Genomic DNA, 17026 nt, shown 5'->3' with positions numbered 1-17026 from the left:
AAATCTACTTGGATGGTCTGCCCAACAGATTTTAGGGTGGCTCCCATGATCTGCAGCTCCTGGTGTTTGGGACTTTGTCTAAACCTCTCCCCTTGAGAGTGGGAGGGACTTGTGACTTGCTTCTAACCAACCTTATTAGGCAAAGATGATGGGATGTCACGTTTTATCACAAGGAAATGGGATGTCATTCCTTTGATTATATTATGTATAAGACTCTGTCTTGCTAGCAGCCTTGCTCTCACTCTCCTGCTGGACTTGAAGCAGGCTGCCATGCAGTGAACTGCATACAGAGAGGATCACATGGCAGGGAGTTACTGGTGGCCATTAGGAGCTATGGGCAGCCTCCAGCCAAGAACCAACCAAAAAACTGACGCACTCAGTCCTATAGCCACAATGAAATGAATTCTGCCAACAAACTAAGTGAGCTTGGAAGTAGATTCTTCTCTAGTCTAGCCTCCTGCTAAGAATTCAGCCCTAGCCAATGCCTCAATTGCAGTTTGGTGTGAGACCCCAAAGCAAAGAACCCACTTAAGATATGCCTGACCCCACAAAAACTGTGAGATAATAAATGTGTGTTGTTTTAAGCTATTAGCTTTGTGGTGATTTGTTCTGCAGTACAGAAAACCAACACAGATACTAGTACAGACATAACATGCCTAAAAACCAAATTCCTGATTGCCAACATTCCCCCAAAAAGAAAACGGAAAACATCCTCCAGTGTTGTCAATAAATGGCAATTACATATATACATGTGTGTGCACATATATATATATATATATATATATATTTTTTTTTTTTTTTTTTTTGAGACAGGGTGGGTCTACACTATGTTGCCTAGGCTGGTCTGGAACTCCTGGGCTCAAGCAGTCCTCCCACCTGAGCCTCTCAAGCAGATGGGATTACACGCATGCACTACCATGCCCAGCTCAAGTAATTTCATTCTTACAGTTGCTCAAACCAAAACTGTGACATCAATCTTGGCTCCTTCCTTTATTTAAAACTCCACATCCAATCCAAAAGCAAATACTATTGGCTTTACAACCAATATATATCCAGAATCTTAACTTTGTCTCATCACTACCACAGCTACCACATTGGTCCAAGCCATTGTCATCTCCCATGTACATTACTGTAATGCCTTCTAACTGGTTTTCCTGTTTCTACTCCACAAAACAGTCTGAGGGATTCTTTTAAGATATGACAGATAATGTTTCTACTCAAAACACTCTGAAGGTTCCCCATGTTACCCAGATTAAAACACAAAAATATTACAGTGGCATATGCCCTGCATTATCTGGCACTCTCCCCTCTTCGCACCCCAACCCTCTCTGCGTCATCCTCTATCAGTCTCTCTCCCAACACACTGGCCACCTCAGTGTTCCTTGACCGTATCAAGCACATATTAGTCTCACAGTTTTATAACTGTTGGTCCATATAATTGAACAGGTATTTCCTCAGACATATGTCTCTGACTACCTTGTATAAAAAGAGAAGTCCCCTGTCCTCCACCACTAACTCTCTCTCTCTCCTATCCTGCTTTGTCTCCATGGCACATATTACCAACTGATATGTTTTGTTGCTCGTCTCTCCAAAATTAGAATATAAGTTCCAGGAGAGCTGAGACTTTTGTTCACTGCTATATCCCCAGTTTATACTGAATTATTGTAAAATACTGTTTCCTTTATGTAATTTGGTTTTTTTTTTGAGACAGGATCATGCTCTGTTACCCAGCCTGGAGTGCAATGGTGCAATCACGGCTCACTGCAGCCTTGACCTCTGGGGTTCAAGTGGTCCTTTCACTTCTGCCTCCTGAGTAGTTAGAAATACAGACAAACGCCTCCACACCTGGCTAACTTTTTAAATTTTTTAGTAGAGACAGAGTCTCACTATGTTGCCCAGGCTGGTCTCAAACTCCTGGGCTCAAGTGATCCTCAGTATCCCAAAGTGCTGGGATTATAGGTGTGAGCCATCGTGGCCAGCCATTTTTTTTTTTTTTGAGACAAAGTCTCACTCTGTCACCCAGTCTGGAGTGCAGTGGTACGATCTCGGCTCACTGCAACCTCCCCGGTTCAAGCAGTTCTCTGCCTCTCGAGTAGCTGGGATTAAAGGTGCACGCTACCATGCCTAGCTGATTTTTGTATTTTTAGTAGAGATGGGGTTTCACCATTTGGGCCAGGCTGATCCTGACCTCGTGATCTACCCGCCTCAGCCTCCCAAAGTGCTGGGATTACAGGCGTGAGCCACTGCGCCCGGCCTGCCAGCCATATTATTTTTAAAAATCACTATAAAATGATTTACTACCTAGAAATGTATTTATTTCACCTCACCGTAAATATGCTTCTGAGAAAATTTGGAGAAGAGTCACATCTAACCAAAATAACTGAAATATATATATAAGTAAGCCAACTGAATTAGAACATTTCTGTAAAGAGCTCTATTAACAGAAAAATAATCAAAGAAACACTCCACCTTATTTTTCTAGCACCATTTGGAGAAGACACTGCTATTCTTCACAGATATAGCCAAGTAATGCAGGATATATCAAGCCTAAAGGATTAACCCTTTGGGTCACTGGTTTTCAAACCTTTTGGTCACAAATCCTTTCAACATTCTTAAAACTTACTGAGGACCCCCCAAAATTATTTGAGTTATATTTATTAATACTTACTAAAGGCCAGGCGCGGTGGCTCAAGCCTGTAATCCCAGCACTTTGGGAGGCCGAGACGGGTGGATCACGAGGTCAGGAGATCGAGACCATCCTGGCTAACATGGTGAAACCCCGTCTCTACTAAAAAATACAAAAAACTAGCCAGGCGAGGTGGCGGGCACCTGTAGTCCCAGCTACTCGGGAGGCTGAGGCAGGAGAATGGCGTAAACCCAGGAGGCGGAGCTTGCAGTGAGCTGAGATCCGGCCACTGCACTCCAGCCTGGGCGACAGAGCGAGATTCCGTCTCAAAAAAAAAAAAAAAAAAAAAAAAAAAAAACTTACTATATTTAAAATGAAATTTAAAAAAGTTAACAGTTCATTTCAAAATACAATAACAAATCCATTACATGTTACCATACCTATTTCCATTAATACATTTTCAAAAAAAAATTAGTGAGAGAAATGGCATTGTTTTACATTTCCGCAAATTTCCTTAATATCTGGCTTAATAGAAAACAGCTGAAATCAGCTGGGTACAGTGGCTCATGCCTGTAATCCCAGCACTTTGGGAGGCCAAGGTGGGTGGATCACTCGAGGTCTGGAGTTCGAGACCAGCGTGGTCAACATGGTGAAACCCCATCTCTACTAAAAACACAAAAATTAGCTGGCCGTGGTGGTGGGCACCTGTATTCCCAGCTACTCGGGAGGGGTGAGGCAGGAGAATGACTTGAACCCAGGACGCAGAGGTTGCAATGAACCGAAATCACACCACTGCACTCCAGCCTGGACAACAGAGCAAGACTCTGTCTCAAAAAACAAACAAACAAACAAACAAAAAAAGAAAAAGAAAACAGTTGAAATCTCTTCTGATTCAACATTATGTTATCATACATTGTTTTGGTTGAATTATATGAAGAAAATCCGCCCTCACATAGATATGCAATTAGAAAAGATATGTAGGCCGGGCGCGGTGGCTCAAGCCTGTAATCCTAGCACTTTGGGAGGCCGAGACGGGCGGATCACGAGGTCAGGAGATCGAGACCATCCTGGCTAACACAATGAAACCCCGTCTCCACTAAAAATACAAAACAATTAGCCGGGCGTGGTGGCGGTGCCTGTAGTCCCAGCTACTCGGGAGGCTGAGGCAGGAGAATGGCGGGAACCCGGGAGGCGGAGCTTGCAGTGAGCCGAGATCGCGCCACTGCACTCCAGCCTGGGCGACAGAGCGAGACTCCGCCTCAAAAAAAAAAAAAAAAAAAAAAAAAGATATGTAGTGTTTTAATAGCCTTTTCATTTACTTGTATTCTTTGATACAACAGCAAAACTCAGCAAGTTATAGTTTCTTAAAGGTTATTTGCTATGTACAGTCTGAACTTTGTGAATTCTGTTAACATTAAAATCCATTAGTCTAATCTTGCACTTTAAATGGCTCTTACACTCATGCTTTTTTTTTTTTTTTTTTTTTTTGGAGATAGGGTCTCACTCTGTCACCCAAGGCTGGAGTGCAGTGACATGGTTATAGCTCACTGCTACCTTGAACTCCTAGGCTCAAACAATCCTCCTGCTTCAGCCAAGTAGCTGTTACTACAGGTGTTGTAGTGCCACCACACCCAGCTAATTTTTAAAACTTTTTTGGCCGGGCGCGGTGGCTCACGCCTGTAATCCCAGCACTTTGGGAGGCTGAGGTGGGTGGATCACCTGAGGTCAGGAGTAGTTTGAGACCAGCCTGACCAACATGGTGAAACCCTGTCTCTACCAAAAATACAAAAAATTAGCTGGGTGTGGTGGCAGGCACCTATAATCCCAGCTACTCAGAAGGCTGAGGCAGGAGAATCGCTTGAACCCGCGAGGCAGAGGTTGTAGTTACCCGAGACTGTGCCACTCCATTCCAGCCTAGGCGACAGAGCGAGACTCCATCTCGAAAAACAAAAACAAAGGAAACAACTCTAAATATGGTTAGGCCTCTTTATTCATGGGTTCTGCATCCATGAGTTTCACATCCGTGGAGTCAACCAACCACAGATTGAAAATATTCAGGAAAATAAATTTCTCTATACCGAACATGTAGAGACTTTTCTTCTTGTCATACAGTATAACTATTGACATAGCATTTACATAGTATTACGTATTAAAAGTAATCTAGGCCGGGCGCGGTGGCTCAAGCCTGTAATCCCAGCACTTTGGGAGGCCGAGACGGGCGGATCACGAGGTCAGGAGATCGAGACCATCCTGGCTAACACAGTGAAACCCCGTCTCTACTAAAAATACAAAAACTTAGCCGGGCGAGGTGGCAGGCGCCTGTAGTCCCAGCTACTCGGGAGGCTGAGGCAGGAGAATGGCGTGAACCCGGGAGGCGGAGCTTGCAGTGAGCTGAGATCCGGCCACTGCATTCCAGCCTGGGTGACAGAGCGAGACTCCGTCTCAAAAAAAAAAAAAAAAAAAAAAGTAATCTAGAAATGATTTAAAGTATACAGGAAAATATGTAGGTTATATACAACACTATGCCATTTTCTATCAGGGGCTTTAAGCATCACAGATTTTGGTATCTGTGGGAGGTCCTGGAACCAATCTCCCACAGATACTGAGGGACGACTATATACTTAGTTTAAAAGAAAATAAAACCAAATGATCTTGACAAGATATTTAAAGGCCACCTTCTTTTCCTATATTTTAACATTTTACAGTCTTTTTTTGCTTGGTTTTCTACTGTATTTTTTATTTAATTTTATGATATGGAGTCTCGCTCTGTTGCCCAGGCTGGAGTGCAGTGGCATGGTCTGTGCTCACTGCAACCTCCACCTCCCAGGCTCAAATGATTCTCCTACCTCAGCCTCCTGAGTGGCTGGAATTACAGGCAACCGCCACTGCGCCTGGCTAATTTTTGTATTTTTATTAGAGACAGGGTTTCACCATGTTGGTCAGGCTAGTCTCGAACTCCTGTCCTCATGATCCGCCCACCTTGGCCTCCCAAAGTGCTAGGATTACAGGCGTGAGCCACCGCGCCTGGCCTTTCCTTTTTTTTTTTTTTAAACATTAATGCTGGGTGTGGTGGCTCACACTTGTAATCACAGCATTTTGGGAGGCCAAGGTGGGTGGAATACCTGAGATCAGGAGTTTGAGACTAGCCTGGCCAACATGGTAAAACCCCATCTCTACTAAAAATACAAAAAATAGCCAGGTATGGTGGCAGATGCCTGTAGTCCCAGCTACTTGGGAGGCTGAGGTAGGAGAACTGCTTGAATCCAGGAGGCGGAGGTTTCAGTAAGCCGAGATTGTGCCATTGCACTCCAGCCTGGGCAACTAGAACAAAAATCTGTCTCAGAAAATAAAAATAAATAAATAAATAAATATAAATAAAAATAAAACACATTAATAATCAGTCTGAAACAAGAGATTAATCTGCATATAAAATATTCCTAACGAGCTCAGTATTTTGGCCGGTCCCTCCCTTACCTGTTGAGCAATATGAGAAATGTGAGCTCCCTGAACTGCTGAACCAGGTTGAGGTGCTGTCTCTGACGTGGTACTCTTGTGGGAATCTTCCATAATCAACTACAAGGGGGGAAAAAGTCAGTTAAAATTAAATATGATACAGAATATTTAAAGTATACTATAGAGTCATATAAAAATTGATCATTTGGTTGCCTCATTGGAAAAGAACTGGTACCAATGGTATAGAGATAGAAAGGGGACTTTGCATATTCTTTAATTTTTTTGAATTTTGGTCCACAAAAACATGTTTAAATGTAATAAAAGGCACATATGAACATAAATTATGATGATTAAATTTTCAAATGTTATCCCATTGAAGAATGATTACACTCTTCCTGTCTATGGACACAAACATATCTGTCTCTAGGGAAGTTTCTCAGTGCACATACAGTTTTTTATATAGAGAATTTACTGAGTAAAAGTTGAACAAATAAATAAAACTATACCTAAGGAGGTTCTAAATAGATTCTAGAAAACTTAGATAATCAACTTCAGGATATGTAGGCTGGGTAAGAATGAGAATAAATGAGCTATGAGAGATTAAATACGGCAAATAGGGAGAGAACCACTAACAAAGAAGCTGGTAAAAGATTTAGATAGAATTTAATGTTTTTAAAGGTTATCTGCAAAGGCAAAAAAAAAAAGAGAAGGTTAGCCAGCAAGCATATGAAAAGATGCTCAATATCACTAACTATTAAGGAAATGCACTGAAAACTATAATGAAATATCACCTCATACATGCCCATTAGAATGGGTAATATCAAGACACAGAAAATACCAAGTGTTGGCAAGGATGTGGAGAAACTGGAACCCTTGTACACTACTGTGCTGGTGGGAATGTAAAGTGGTACAGCTATTATGGAAAATGCTATGGCAGTCCCTCAAACAAAAACAGAGCAATTTCACCTGTTGGCGTATATATCCAGAAGAACTGAAAGCGGGGTCTCAGAGTATTGCACACCTATGTCCAGGGCAGCATTATTATTCACAATAGCCAAAAGGTGGAAGCAACCCAAATATTCATCAGTGGATTAATGGATAAATAAAATAGTGACTGTACATACAATGGAATATTGTTCAGCCTTAGGAAGAAACTCCTGTCACATGCTACAACATGGATGAACCTTGAGCATATTGTGCTAAGTGAAATAACCCGGTCATAAAAACACAAAAACTTTATGATTCCACTAATTTGACGTATCTAGAGTAGCAAACTCCATAGAAACAGGAAGTAGAATGGTGGCTATCAGGGACTAGGGGAAGGAGGAAATGGAGAGTTGCTGTTTAATGGGCATGGAAAAGTTCTGGGCTGGGTGTGGTGGCTCAAGGCCATAATCCTAGCACTTTGGAAGGCCAAGGCAGGTGGACTGCCTGAGCTGAGGAGTTCAAGACCAGCGTGGGCAACATGGTGTCTACTAAAATACAAAAAAGATTAGCCAGGGGTGGTAGCGGGTGCCTGTGATCCCAGCTACTTGGGAGGCTAAGGCACAAGAATTGCTTGAACCTGGGAGGCGGAGGTTGCAGTGAGTGGGATTGTGCCACTGCAATCCAGCCTGAGTGACAGAGGGAGACTGTCTCAAAAAAAAAAAAAAAAAAAAAAAAAAAAGCTCTGGACATTGGTTGTACACACTATGAATGTACCTAACACTATAGAACTGTATGTTTAGAAATGGTTAATATGGCCAGGTGCAGAGACTCACGCCTGTCATCTCAGCACTTTGGAAGGCCGAGGTGGATGGATCACGAGGTCAAGACATCAAGACCATCCTGGCCAACATGGTGAAACCTCGGCTGTACTAAAAATACAAAAATTAGCTGGGCATGGTGGTGTGCACCTGTAGTCCTAGCTAGTCGGGAGGCTGAGGCGGGAGAATCGCTTGAATCCGGGAGGCAGAGGTTGCAGTGAGCCGAGATCGTACCACTGCACTCCAGCCTAGTGACAGAGCAAGACTCTGTCTCAAAAAAAAAAAAAAAGGTTAATATGGCCAGGTTTGGTGGCTCACGCCTATAATCCCAACACATTGGGAAACTGAGGCCCAAGAATCACATGAGCCCAGGAGAGACCAGACCTGGCAACATAGTGAGAACCTGTCTCTACAAAAAATAAAAAATTAGCTGGGCATGGTAGTATGCTCCTGTAGTCTCAGCTACTCAGGAGGCTGAGGCGAGAAGATTGCTTCAGCCCAGGAGTCAAGGTTGCAGTGAACTGAGATCACACTACCGCACCCCAGCTTTGTCTCAAAAAAAAAGATGGTAAATTCTGTTACGTGTATTTTTCCACAATTAGAGAGAGAGGGCAACTAGGTAGCTGCCCCTTGGCTTCACTGAATTAGTAACTGTAGATTTAAGCCTACATATTTTCTTCTTCCTTTTTTCTAAGTCAGAAAACTTTTTTTTTTTTTTTTTTTTGAGACAGGGTCTTGCTCCACTGCCCAGGCTGGAGTGTAATGGTCCAATCTCAGCTCACTGCAGCCTTGACCTCCCAGGCTCAACCCATCCTTCCACCTCAGCCTCCTGAGGAGCTAGGACTACAGGTGCATACCACCATGCCTGATTAATTTTGGGGGGGTCTTTTCTGTACAGATGGGTTTTTGCCATGTTGCCCAGGCTGGTCTTGAATGCCTAGGCTCAAGTAATTACTGTCTGCCTCGGCCTCCCAAAGTGCTGGGATTACAGGTGTAAGCCACCATGCCCAGCCCAAATTCATTTTTAACAACTGAATTGAAGCTATTGTTTTTAGTCGTTGGAAAAGGCATGAAATCGCTTCACACAGAAAGTAGTTTAAATGTTTTTCCCTCAAATACATCACTAGTCTTTTTCTTCTTACACGGAAAATACACAATAGAAAGAAAACAGGATGACAGATATTAATCACAATATTGTCTAATTTCTTGTAGTCTTCTATTTCCACAACTTTACTTAAAATCATAACCATATTACATGTACTACTTTGTATCCTCACATTTTGTATCCTGTTTTTATTTATCATACATATCTTCTAGGTTTTAAATAGAAACATATTTAAAGGCTACATAGGCCGGGCGGTGTGGCTCATGCCTGTAATCCCAGCACTTTGGGAGGCCGAGGTGGGCAGATCATCTGAGGTCAGGAGTTTGAGATCAGTCTGGCCAGCACGGGGAAACCCCATCTCTACTAAAAATACAAAAAATTAGCTGGGTGTGGTGGCACATGTCTGTAATCCCAGCTACTCAACAGGAGAATCACTTGAACCCAGGAGGCAGAGGATGCAGTAAGCTGGGATTGTGCCACTGCCCTCCAGCCTGGGCAACAGAGCCAGACTCCATCTCAAAAAAGAAAGAAAGAAAGAAAGAGAGAGAGAGAGAGAGAAAGAGAGAGAGAGAGAAAAAGAGAGAGAAAGTAAGAGAGAAAGAGAGAAAGAGAGAAAGAAGGAAAGAGGAAAGGAAAGAAAGAAAAGAAAGAAAAGAAAGAAAAAGAAAGAAAGAAAGAAAGGAGGGAAGGAGGGAAGGAGGGAAGGAGGGAAGGAAGGAAGGAAGAAAGGAAGAAAGAAAGAAAGGAAGAAAGAAAGAGAAAGAAAGAAAGAAAGAAAGACAGACAGACAGACTACATAATACAGCATCCAGGGAATGTGCATAAATTGTATTTTTTTTACCAAAACAATACTGTCATAAACATCTCTGGTGCATAAACCTTTTTCTGTAATTAAGATTTTTTTCTGTAGTTCCAAAAAAGATAATTACTTAATGTAAGGGAATTACGTAGGAAATATTTAAAGTGTTCTGAATGAATACAGTTTATCAAAAGCACGTAAGGAAGCAATAGAAATAATTAATTTGATAGGCAAAAAATGTGCATTGTTTCATATTTCTTTAATTCTCCATTAGTTGTGTGAGTTATCTGGTCATATCATTTGTCCATCCATTACCAGAGTCTTAGTGTTTTCCTCCTCCTTTTTTTTTTTCTTTTTTTGAGACAGGGTGTTGCTCTGTGACCCTGGCTGGAGTGCAGTGGTGCGATTACAGCTCACTGCAGTCTCAATCTCCTGAGCTCAAGTGATCCTCAACCTCAGCCTCCCAAGTAGCCGGGACCACAGGCACATATCACCATATCCGGCTAATTTTTAAAATTTTTTGTGGAGACAAGGTTTCGGCCTTGAACTCCTGAGCTCAAGCGATCCACCCACCTTGGCCTCCTAAAGTGCTGTGATTACAGGCATCAGTCACACTGGTCAATTCAGTGCTTTTTAATCTACACTAATACAAGGTAATCCCACAGACTAATATACAAACAGAAAAGACAAAATCAGGTACCTTCTGCATAATATCTCTACTAAAAATACCTTTTAAATACTCTACTTCAGAAAATATAAGAATACAGAGCAAAGAAGAAAAAAGAAGATGTAATCCTAAAGCACTGAAACTATAAAAGAGTTTTTATAATCTTGTTAATTACTAGAAATGATACTTTTGTTTTCATCTTGTTAATTACTAGAAATGATACCTTTGTTTTTTCTCTCCGTAACAATATCCTTAAGAATTCCTACTTCTCCATCTTGGACAATGTAGCAAGACCTCGTCTCCATAAAATTTTTTTTTTTTAATTAGCAAGGTGTGGTGGCACACGCCTGTGGTCCCAGATCCTGCAGGAGGTGGGGGTGCTGGAGAGGGGGACGCCCACTGATACTGGAGGATCACTTGAGCCCAGGAGGTTGAGGTTGCAGTGGGCCATGATCGTGCCACTAACATTCCAGCCTGGGTGACAGCAAGACCCTGTTTCAAAAAAGTAAGATACGGCCGGGCGCGGTGGCTCAAGCCTGTAATCCCAGCACTTTGGGAGGCCGAGACGGGCGGATCACGAGGTCAGGAGATCGAGACCATCCTGGCTAACACAGTGAAACCCCGTCTCTACTAAGAAATACAAAAAACTAGCCGGGCGAGGTGGCGGGTGCCTGTAGTCCCAGCTACTCGGGAGGCTGAGGCCGGAGAATGGCGTGAACCCGGGAGGCGAAGCTTGCAGTGAGCTGAGATCCGGCCACTGCACTCCAGCCTGGGCAAGAGAGCAAGACTCGGTCTCAAAAAAAAAAAAAAAAAAAAAAAAAAGTAAGATACATTCCTACTTCTATAGAAACTAATATGATTAACAAAAAAACACACATAACAGTAAAAGCCACTATAATCAGCAAGTAACATCTTGGACAATAATTATAACCACCTTTCCTACAAAAAAGATAACTAACAGGGTACACACTTATAATTCCAGCTACTTAGGAGGCTAAGGCAGGAGGATTGCTTCAGCAACCCCCAGGAGTTCGAGACCAGCCTGGGGAACACAGCGAGAGCCCATCATCTCAAAAAAAAAAAAAAAAAGATAACATATTTTCCATTATTGCATACATGAAGAATCAACATATCAAATAAAGCTTTTTCCAAAATAAAAACAACTTTATAGTTTCATTTCATAAACAACAGTACATACTATTTTACTGTTATCAGAATATAACCTTTATTTGTTCACTTTTTTTAAGCTATTATTTCTAAAATTGAGGTTAAGGTTAACAATGTGTTAAAAACTTGTTCAATACAGAATAAATTTTATGTGTACGAATGCATTTTCTGTAAAAATAAAGTAAGCCCCCAGTTAGCATATATAAGCTTAACAGGAGATAACCCAAAATCAGGCAGAAACCAGGGAGTAGTGAAACACCACTTCAGAAGCACCATCAATGGCAATAGAAGGAACTGAGAAATCTTGGTGGCCTGAGACCTTGCTGACACAGAAAATGTCAGGGAAGGCAGGACACTTTTTTTTTTTTTTCCCCCCTGGAGACGGAGTCTCGCTTTGTCGCCCAGGCTGGAGTGCAGTGGCCGGATCTCAGCTCACTGCAAGCTCCGCCTCCTGGGTTTACGCCATTCTCCTGCCTCAGCCTCCCGAGTAGCTGGGACTACAGGTGCCCGCCACCTCGCCCGGCTAGTTTTTTTGTATTTTTTAGTAGAGACGGGGTTTCACCGTGTTAGCCAGGATGGTCTCGATCTCCTGACCTCGTGACCCGCCCGTCTCGGCCTCCCAAAGTGCTGGGATTACAGGCTTGAGCCACCGCGCCCGGCTGGCAGGACACTTTTAAGAAAACGTGTGGCCAAGCGCGGTGGCTCACGCCTGTAATCCCACCACTTTGGGAGGCTGAGGTGGGTGGATCATCTGAGGTGAGGAGTTCAAGACCAGCCTGGCCAACATGGAGAAACCCCGTCTCTACTAAAAAAAAAAAAAAAAAATTAGCCAGGCATGGTGGCGCATGCCTGTAATTCCAGCTACTCAGGAGGCTGAGGCAGGAGAATTGCTTGACCCCGGGAGACAGATGTTGCAGTGAGGTGAGATTGTGCCAATGCACTACAGCCTGGGCAACAAGAGTGAAACTCCGTCTCCAAAAAAAAAAAAAAAAAAGAAAAAAAAACTTGCAAACAAACATTATATGCTAGACAATAAACTAAGAACCTTTTAAGCTCAACATCACTGATCATTAGAGAAATGTAAATCAAAACCGCGATGAGATACCATCTCACGTCAGTCAAATGGCGATTACTGGCCTGGTGTGGTGGCTCACACCTGTCATCGCAGCACTTTGGGAGGCCGAGGTGGGCAGATCACTTGAGGTCAGGACCTTGAGACCAGACTGGCCAACATGGCTAAACCCCATCTCTACTAAAATACAAAAACAAGCTGGGCGTGGTGGCGGGCACCTGTAGTCCCAGCTACTTGGAAGGCTGAGGCAGGAGAATCACCTGAACCCAGGAGGCGGAGAGGTTGTAGTGAACAGAGATCGCACCACTGTACTCCAACCTGGGCAACAGAGCAAGACCCAGTCTCAAGAAAAAAAAAAATCAGCCAGCATCCTGAGCAACTGTGGTCCCAGCTACTCGGGAGGCTGCCCAGGAGGCGGAGGTTGCAGTGAGCCAAGATTGTGCCACTGCACCCTAGCCTGGGCAGTAGAATGAGACTTTGTCTCAAAAAACAAAACAAGGCTGCGCACGGTGGCTCAAGCCTGTAATCCCAGCACTTTGGGAGGCCGAGACAGGCGGATCACAAGGTCAGGAGATCGAGACCATCCTGGCTAACATGGTGAAACCCCGTCTCTACTAAAAAATACAAAAAACTAGCTGGGCGAGGTGGCAGGCGCCTGTAGTCCCAGCTACTCGGGACGCTGAGGCAGGAGAATGGCGTGAACCCGGGAGGCGGAGCTTGCAGTGAGCTGAGATCCGGCCACTGCACTCCAGCCTGGGCGACAGAGCAAGACTCTGTCTCAAAAAACAAAACAAAACAAAACAAAACAAAAAGAATGGCAATTAAAAAGTCAACAACAGATGTTGGCGAGGTTGTGGAGAATAAGGAATGCTTTTACATTGCTGGTGGGAGTGCGAATTAGTTCAACCATTATGGAAGGCAGGGTAGCAATTTCTCAAAGATCTAGAGGTAGAAATACCATTTGACCCAGCAATACCATCACTGGTATATACCCAAAGGAATATAAATCATTCTGTTATAAAGATACATGCACACATATGTTCACTGCAGCACTATTCACAATAGCAAAGACATGGAATCAACCCATATGCCCATCAATGACAGACTGGATTAAGAACATGTACATATACACCATAGAATACTATGCAGCCATGAAAAGGAAAGATATAATGTCCTCTGCAGGGACATGGACTGAGCTGGAAGCTGTAATCCTCAGCAAACTAACAAAGGAACAGAACATCAAACACTGCATGTTCTCACTTATAAGTAGGAGCTGAATGATGAAAACACATGGACACATGGTGGGGGAAGCACACCCACTGGGGCCTGTGGAGGAGGGTGCAGCAGGGGGAGGGAGAGCATTAGGAAGAATAGCTAATGGATGCTGTGCTCAATACCTAGGTGATGGGTTGTTCTGTGCAGCAAACCACCATGGCACATGTTTACCTATGTAATAAACCTGCACATCCTGTGCACGTACCCTGGAACTTAAAAGTTGAAAGAAAAAAAAAGGCTAGGCGCACTCCAGCCTGGGTAACAAAGTGAGACACCTGTCTCTTAAAAGAGAGAGACAGACAGAAATATATTTAGACAGTTACCTCACCCCAGCTTTAGAAATGGGGCAATATGGCTGGGTGCATTGGTCACACCTGTAATACCAGAAATTTGGGAGGCCGAGGTGGGTGGACCACTTGAGGTCAGGAGTTCGAGACCAACCTGACCAACACGGTGAAACTCGGTCTCTACTAAAACTACAAAATTAGCCAGGGGTGGTGGCACACACCTGTAATCCCAGCTACTTGGGAGGCTGAGGAAGGAGAATCACTTAAACCCAGGAGGTGGAGGTTGCAGTGAGCTGAGATCACACCACTACACTCCAGCCTGGCAACAAGAGTGAAACTCCATCTCAAAAAAAAAAAAGAGAAAAAAGGAATGAAGGAATTCAGGCACAACAAAACTTGCAGAAATACAGTCGAGTGTGTTGGCTCATACCTGTAATCCCAGAACTTGGGGAGACAGAGGCGATAAGATCGCTTGAGCTCAGGAGTTTGAGATCAATCTGAGCAACACAGTGAGACGCTACTGTTACAGGACAGGGATCCCGATCCAGACCCCAACAGAGGGTTCTTGGATCTCGCACAAGAAATAATTTAGGGCAAGTCCGCAGTGTGAAGTAAAAGCAAGTTTATTAAAAAAATAAAGGAATAAAAGAATGGCTACTCCATAGAGCAGCCCTGAGGGCTGCTGGTTGTCCATTTTTATGGTTGTTGATGATATGCTAAACAAGGGGTGGATTTTTCATGCCTCCCCTTTTTAAACCATACAGGGTAACTTCCTGACTTTGCCATGGCATTTGTGAACTGTCATGGCGCTGGTGGGAGTATAGCAATGATGACGACCACAGGTCACTCTCAGGCCATTTTGGTTTTGGTGGGTTTTGGCCGGCTCCTTTACTGCAACCTGTTGTATCAAGGTCTTTTTTTTTTTTTTTTTTTTTTTTTTTGAGACGTAGTCTCTTCTGTCGCCCAGGCTGGAGTGCAGTGGCCGGATCTCAGCTCACTGCAAGCTCCGCCTCCCGGGTTCACGCCATTCTTCTGGCTCAGCCTCCCAAGTAGCTGGGACTACAGGCGCCGCTGCCACGCCCGGCTAGTTTTTTGTATTTTTTAGCAGAGACGGGGTTTCACCGTGTTAGCCAGGATGGTCTCGATCTCCCGACCTCGTGATCTGCCCGTCTCGGCCTCCCAAAGTGCTGGGATTACAGGCTTGAGCCACCGCGCCCGGCCATTAAGGTCTTTATGCCTTGTATTTTGTGCTGACCTCCTATCTCATCCTGTGACTCAGAATGCCTTAACCATCTGGGAATGCAGGGTCAGTAGGTTTTAGCCCCATTTTACCCAGCCTGCTTATGATGGAGTTGCTCTGGTTCACACACTCTGACATTCCCCCCACCTTTTATAAGAGAACCCTTAATCCTAAGGGTTGCAGAGGGACGAAGATCCACCTTCTATAACTTCTACAGGCTAAACAGGGGCAATGATATTCCTGCCTGCCTATGAGGGTCTATCGCATTCAGGGTAGAAAGGAGCTCAGTCAGAAAGCATCAGTATGGTAAGGTTCATTCATAACTCGAGTTTCGACAAAAGGTGGTATCTGGAAGATTAATAAGAAAACATTCAGGCCGGGCACAGTGGCTCACGCACTTTGGTAGGCCGAGGCAGGCAGATCACGAGGTCAGGAGATCGAGACCATCCTGACTAACACAATGAAACCCTGTCTCTACAAAAAATACAAAAAATTAGCTGGACGTGGTGCTGGGTGCCTGTAGTCCCAGCTACTCTGGAGGCTGAGGCAAGAGAATGACGTGAACTCTGGAGGCTGAGCTTGCGGTAAGCAGAGATCATGCCACTGTACTCCAGCCTGGGCGACACAGCAAGACTCCGTCTCAAAAAAAAAAAGAAAACATTCAGTAAGCTTGTCCTGTATTCCTATGCAAAAAGTATAACAGCAATATATTCCACAAGAGTAAAGCAAAATAGGCTGGGTACAGTGGCTCACACCTGTAATCCAGCACTTTGGGAGGCCGAGGTGGGTGGATTACCTGAGGTCAGGAGTTCGAGGCCAGCCTGGCCAACATGGTGAAACCCTGTCTCTACTAAAAATACAAAAGTTAGCTGGGCATTGTGGCGTGTGCCTGTAATTCTACTTGGGAAGCTGAGGCAGGAGAATTGCTTGAACCTGGGAGGCGGAGGCCACAGTGAGCCAAGATGGTGCCACTGTAGCCCAGCCTGGGCAACAGAACAAGACTCTGTCTCAAAAAGAAAGGAAAAAAAAGAAGAGTAAAGCAAAACAAGTAAAGTTATTCCAAGTAAAAAACTAAATTAGAAGGCTTTTCATTAACTGGGCAACTGTTGGAACTAAGCTGATACGGGGTTGTTAGCTGATTGTAATGTGCCCAGAATTAGAATACTTATCCAGATTTTTTAAATTACCCATCCTTCTTGTTTCTTCTGAGCAACAGTTAGAGATTACTGGTTGGTTTACAAGAATAAGCAGAGTTAGCCTAAACTGCAGAAACAAACTTAAAAACAATTAAGGAGACTAGAATTTTTTTTTTTTGTTGTTGTTTTTTTTTTTGTTTTTTTTTTGAGACGGAGTCTCACGCTGTTGCCCAGGCTGGAGTGCAGTGGCGCGATCTCGGCTCACTGCAAGCTCCGCCTCCCGGGTTCCCGCCATTCTCCTGCCTCAGCCTCCTGAGTAGCTGGGACTACAGGCGCCCGCCACCGTGCCCGGCTAATTTTTTGTATTTTTAGTAGAGACGGGGTTTCACTGTGGTCTCGATCTCCTGACCTTGTGATCCGCCCGCCTCGGCCTCCCAAAGTGCTGGGATTACAG

General features: G+C 44.0%; 1 protein-coding gene across 8 annotated transcripts in view; it reads right to left on the bottom strand.

Moving 5' to 3' along the window:
- The window catches only part of ATF1 (activating transcription factor 1), a 69940-nt gene that overhangs the window by 44830 nt on the left and 8084 nt on the right, over window positions 1–17026 (bottom strand). For 7 of the 8 annotated variants that reach the window (XM_050748788.1, XM_050748786.1, XM_050748791.1 and 4 more), the window contains one exon: window positions 6101–6199. In XM_050748788.1, the coding sequence (XP_050604745.1) occupies window positions 6101–6193 (93 nt within the window). In that variant the 5' untranslated portion in view covers window positions 6194–6199. Of the gene's footprint in view, window positions 1–2668; window positions 2952–6100; window positions 6200–17026 lie in introns of all 8 variants that reach the window. The other variant, XM_050748792.1, reaches the window with a different exon arrangement.

This window comes from Macaca thibetana, chromosome 11, assembly GCF_024542745.1.
Source record: "Macaca thibetana thibetana isolate TM-01 chromosome 11, ASM2454274v1, whole genome shotgun sequence".
In the NCBI taxonomy this organism is placed as follows: Eukaryota; Metazoa; Chordata; class Mammalia; order Primates; family Cercopithecidae; genus Macaca; species Macaca thibetana.
This window is presented reverse-complemented; position numbering and strand designations above follow the sequence as displayed.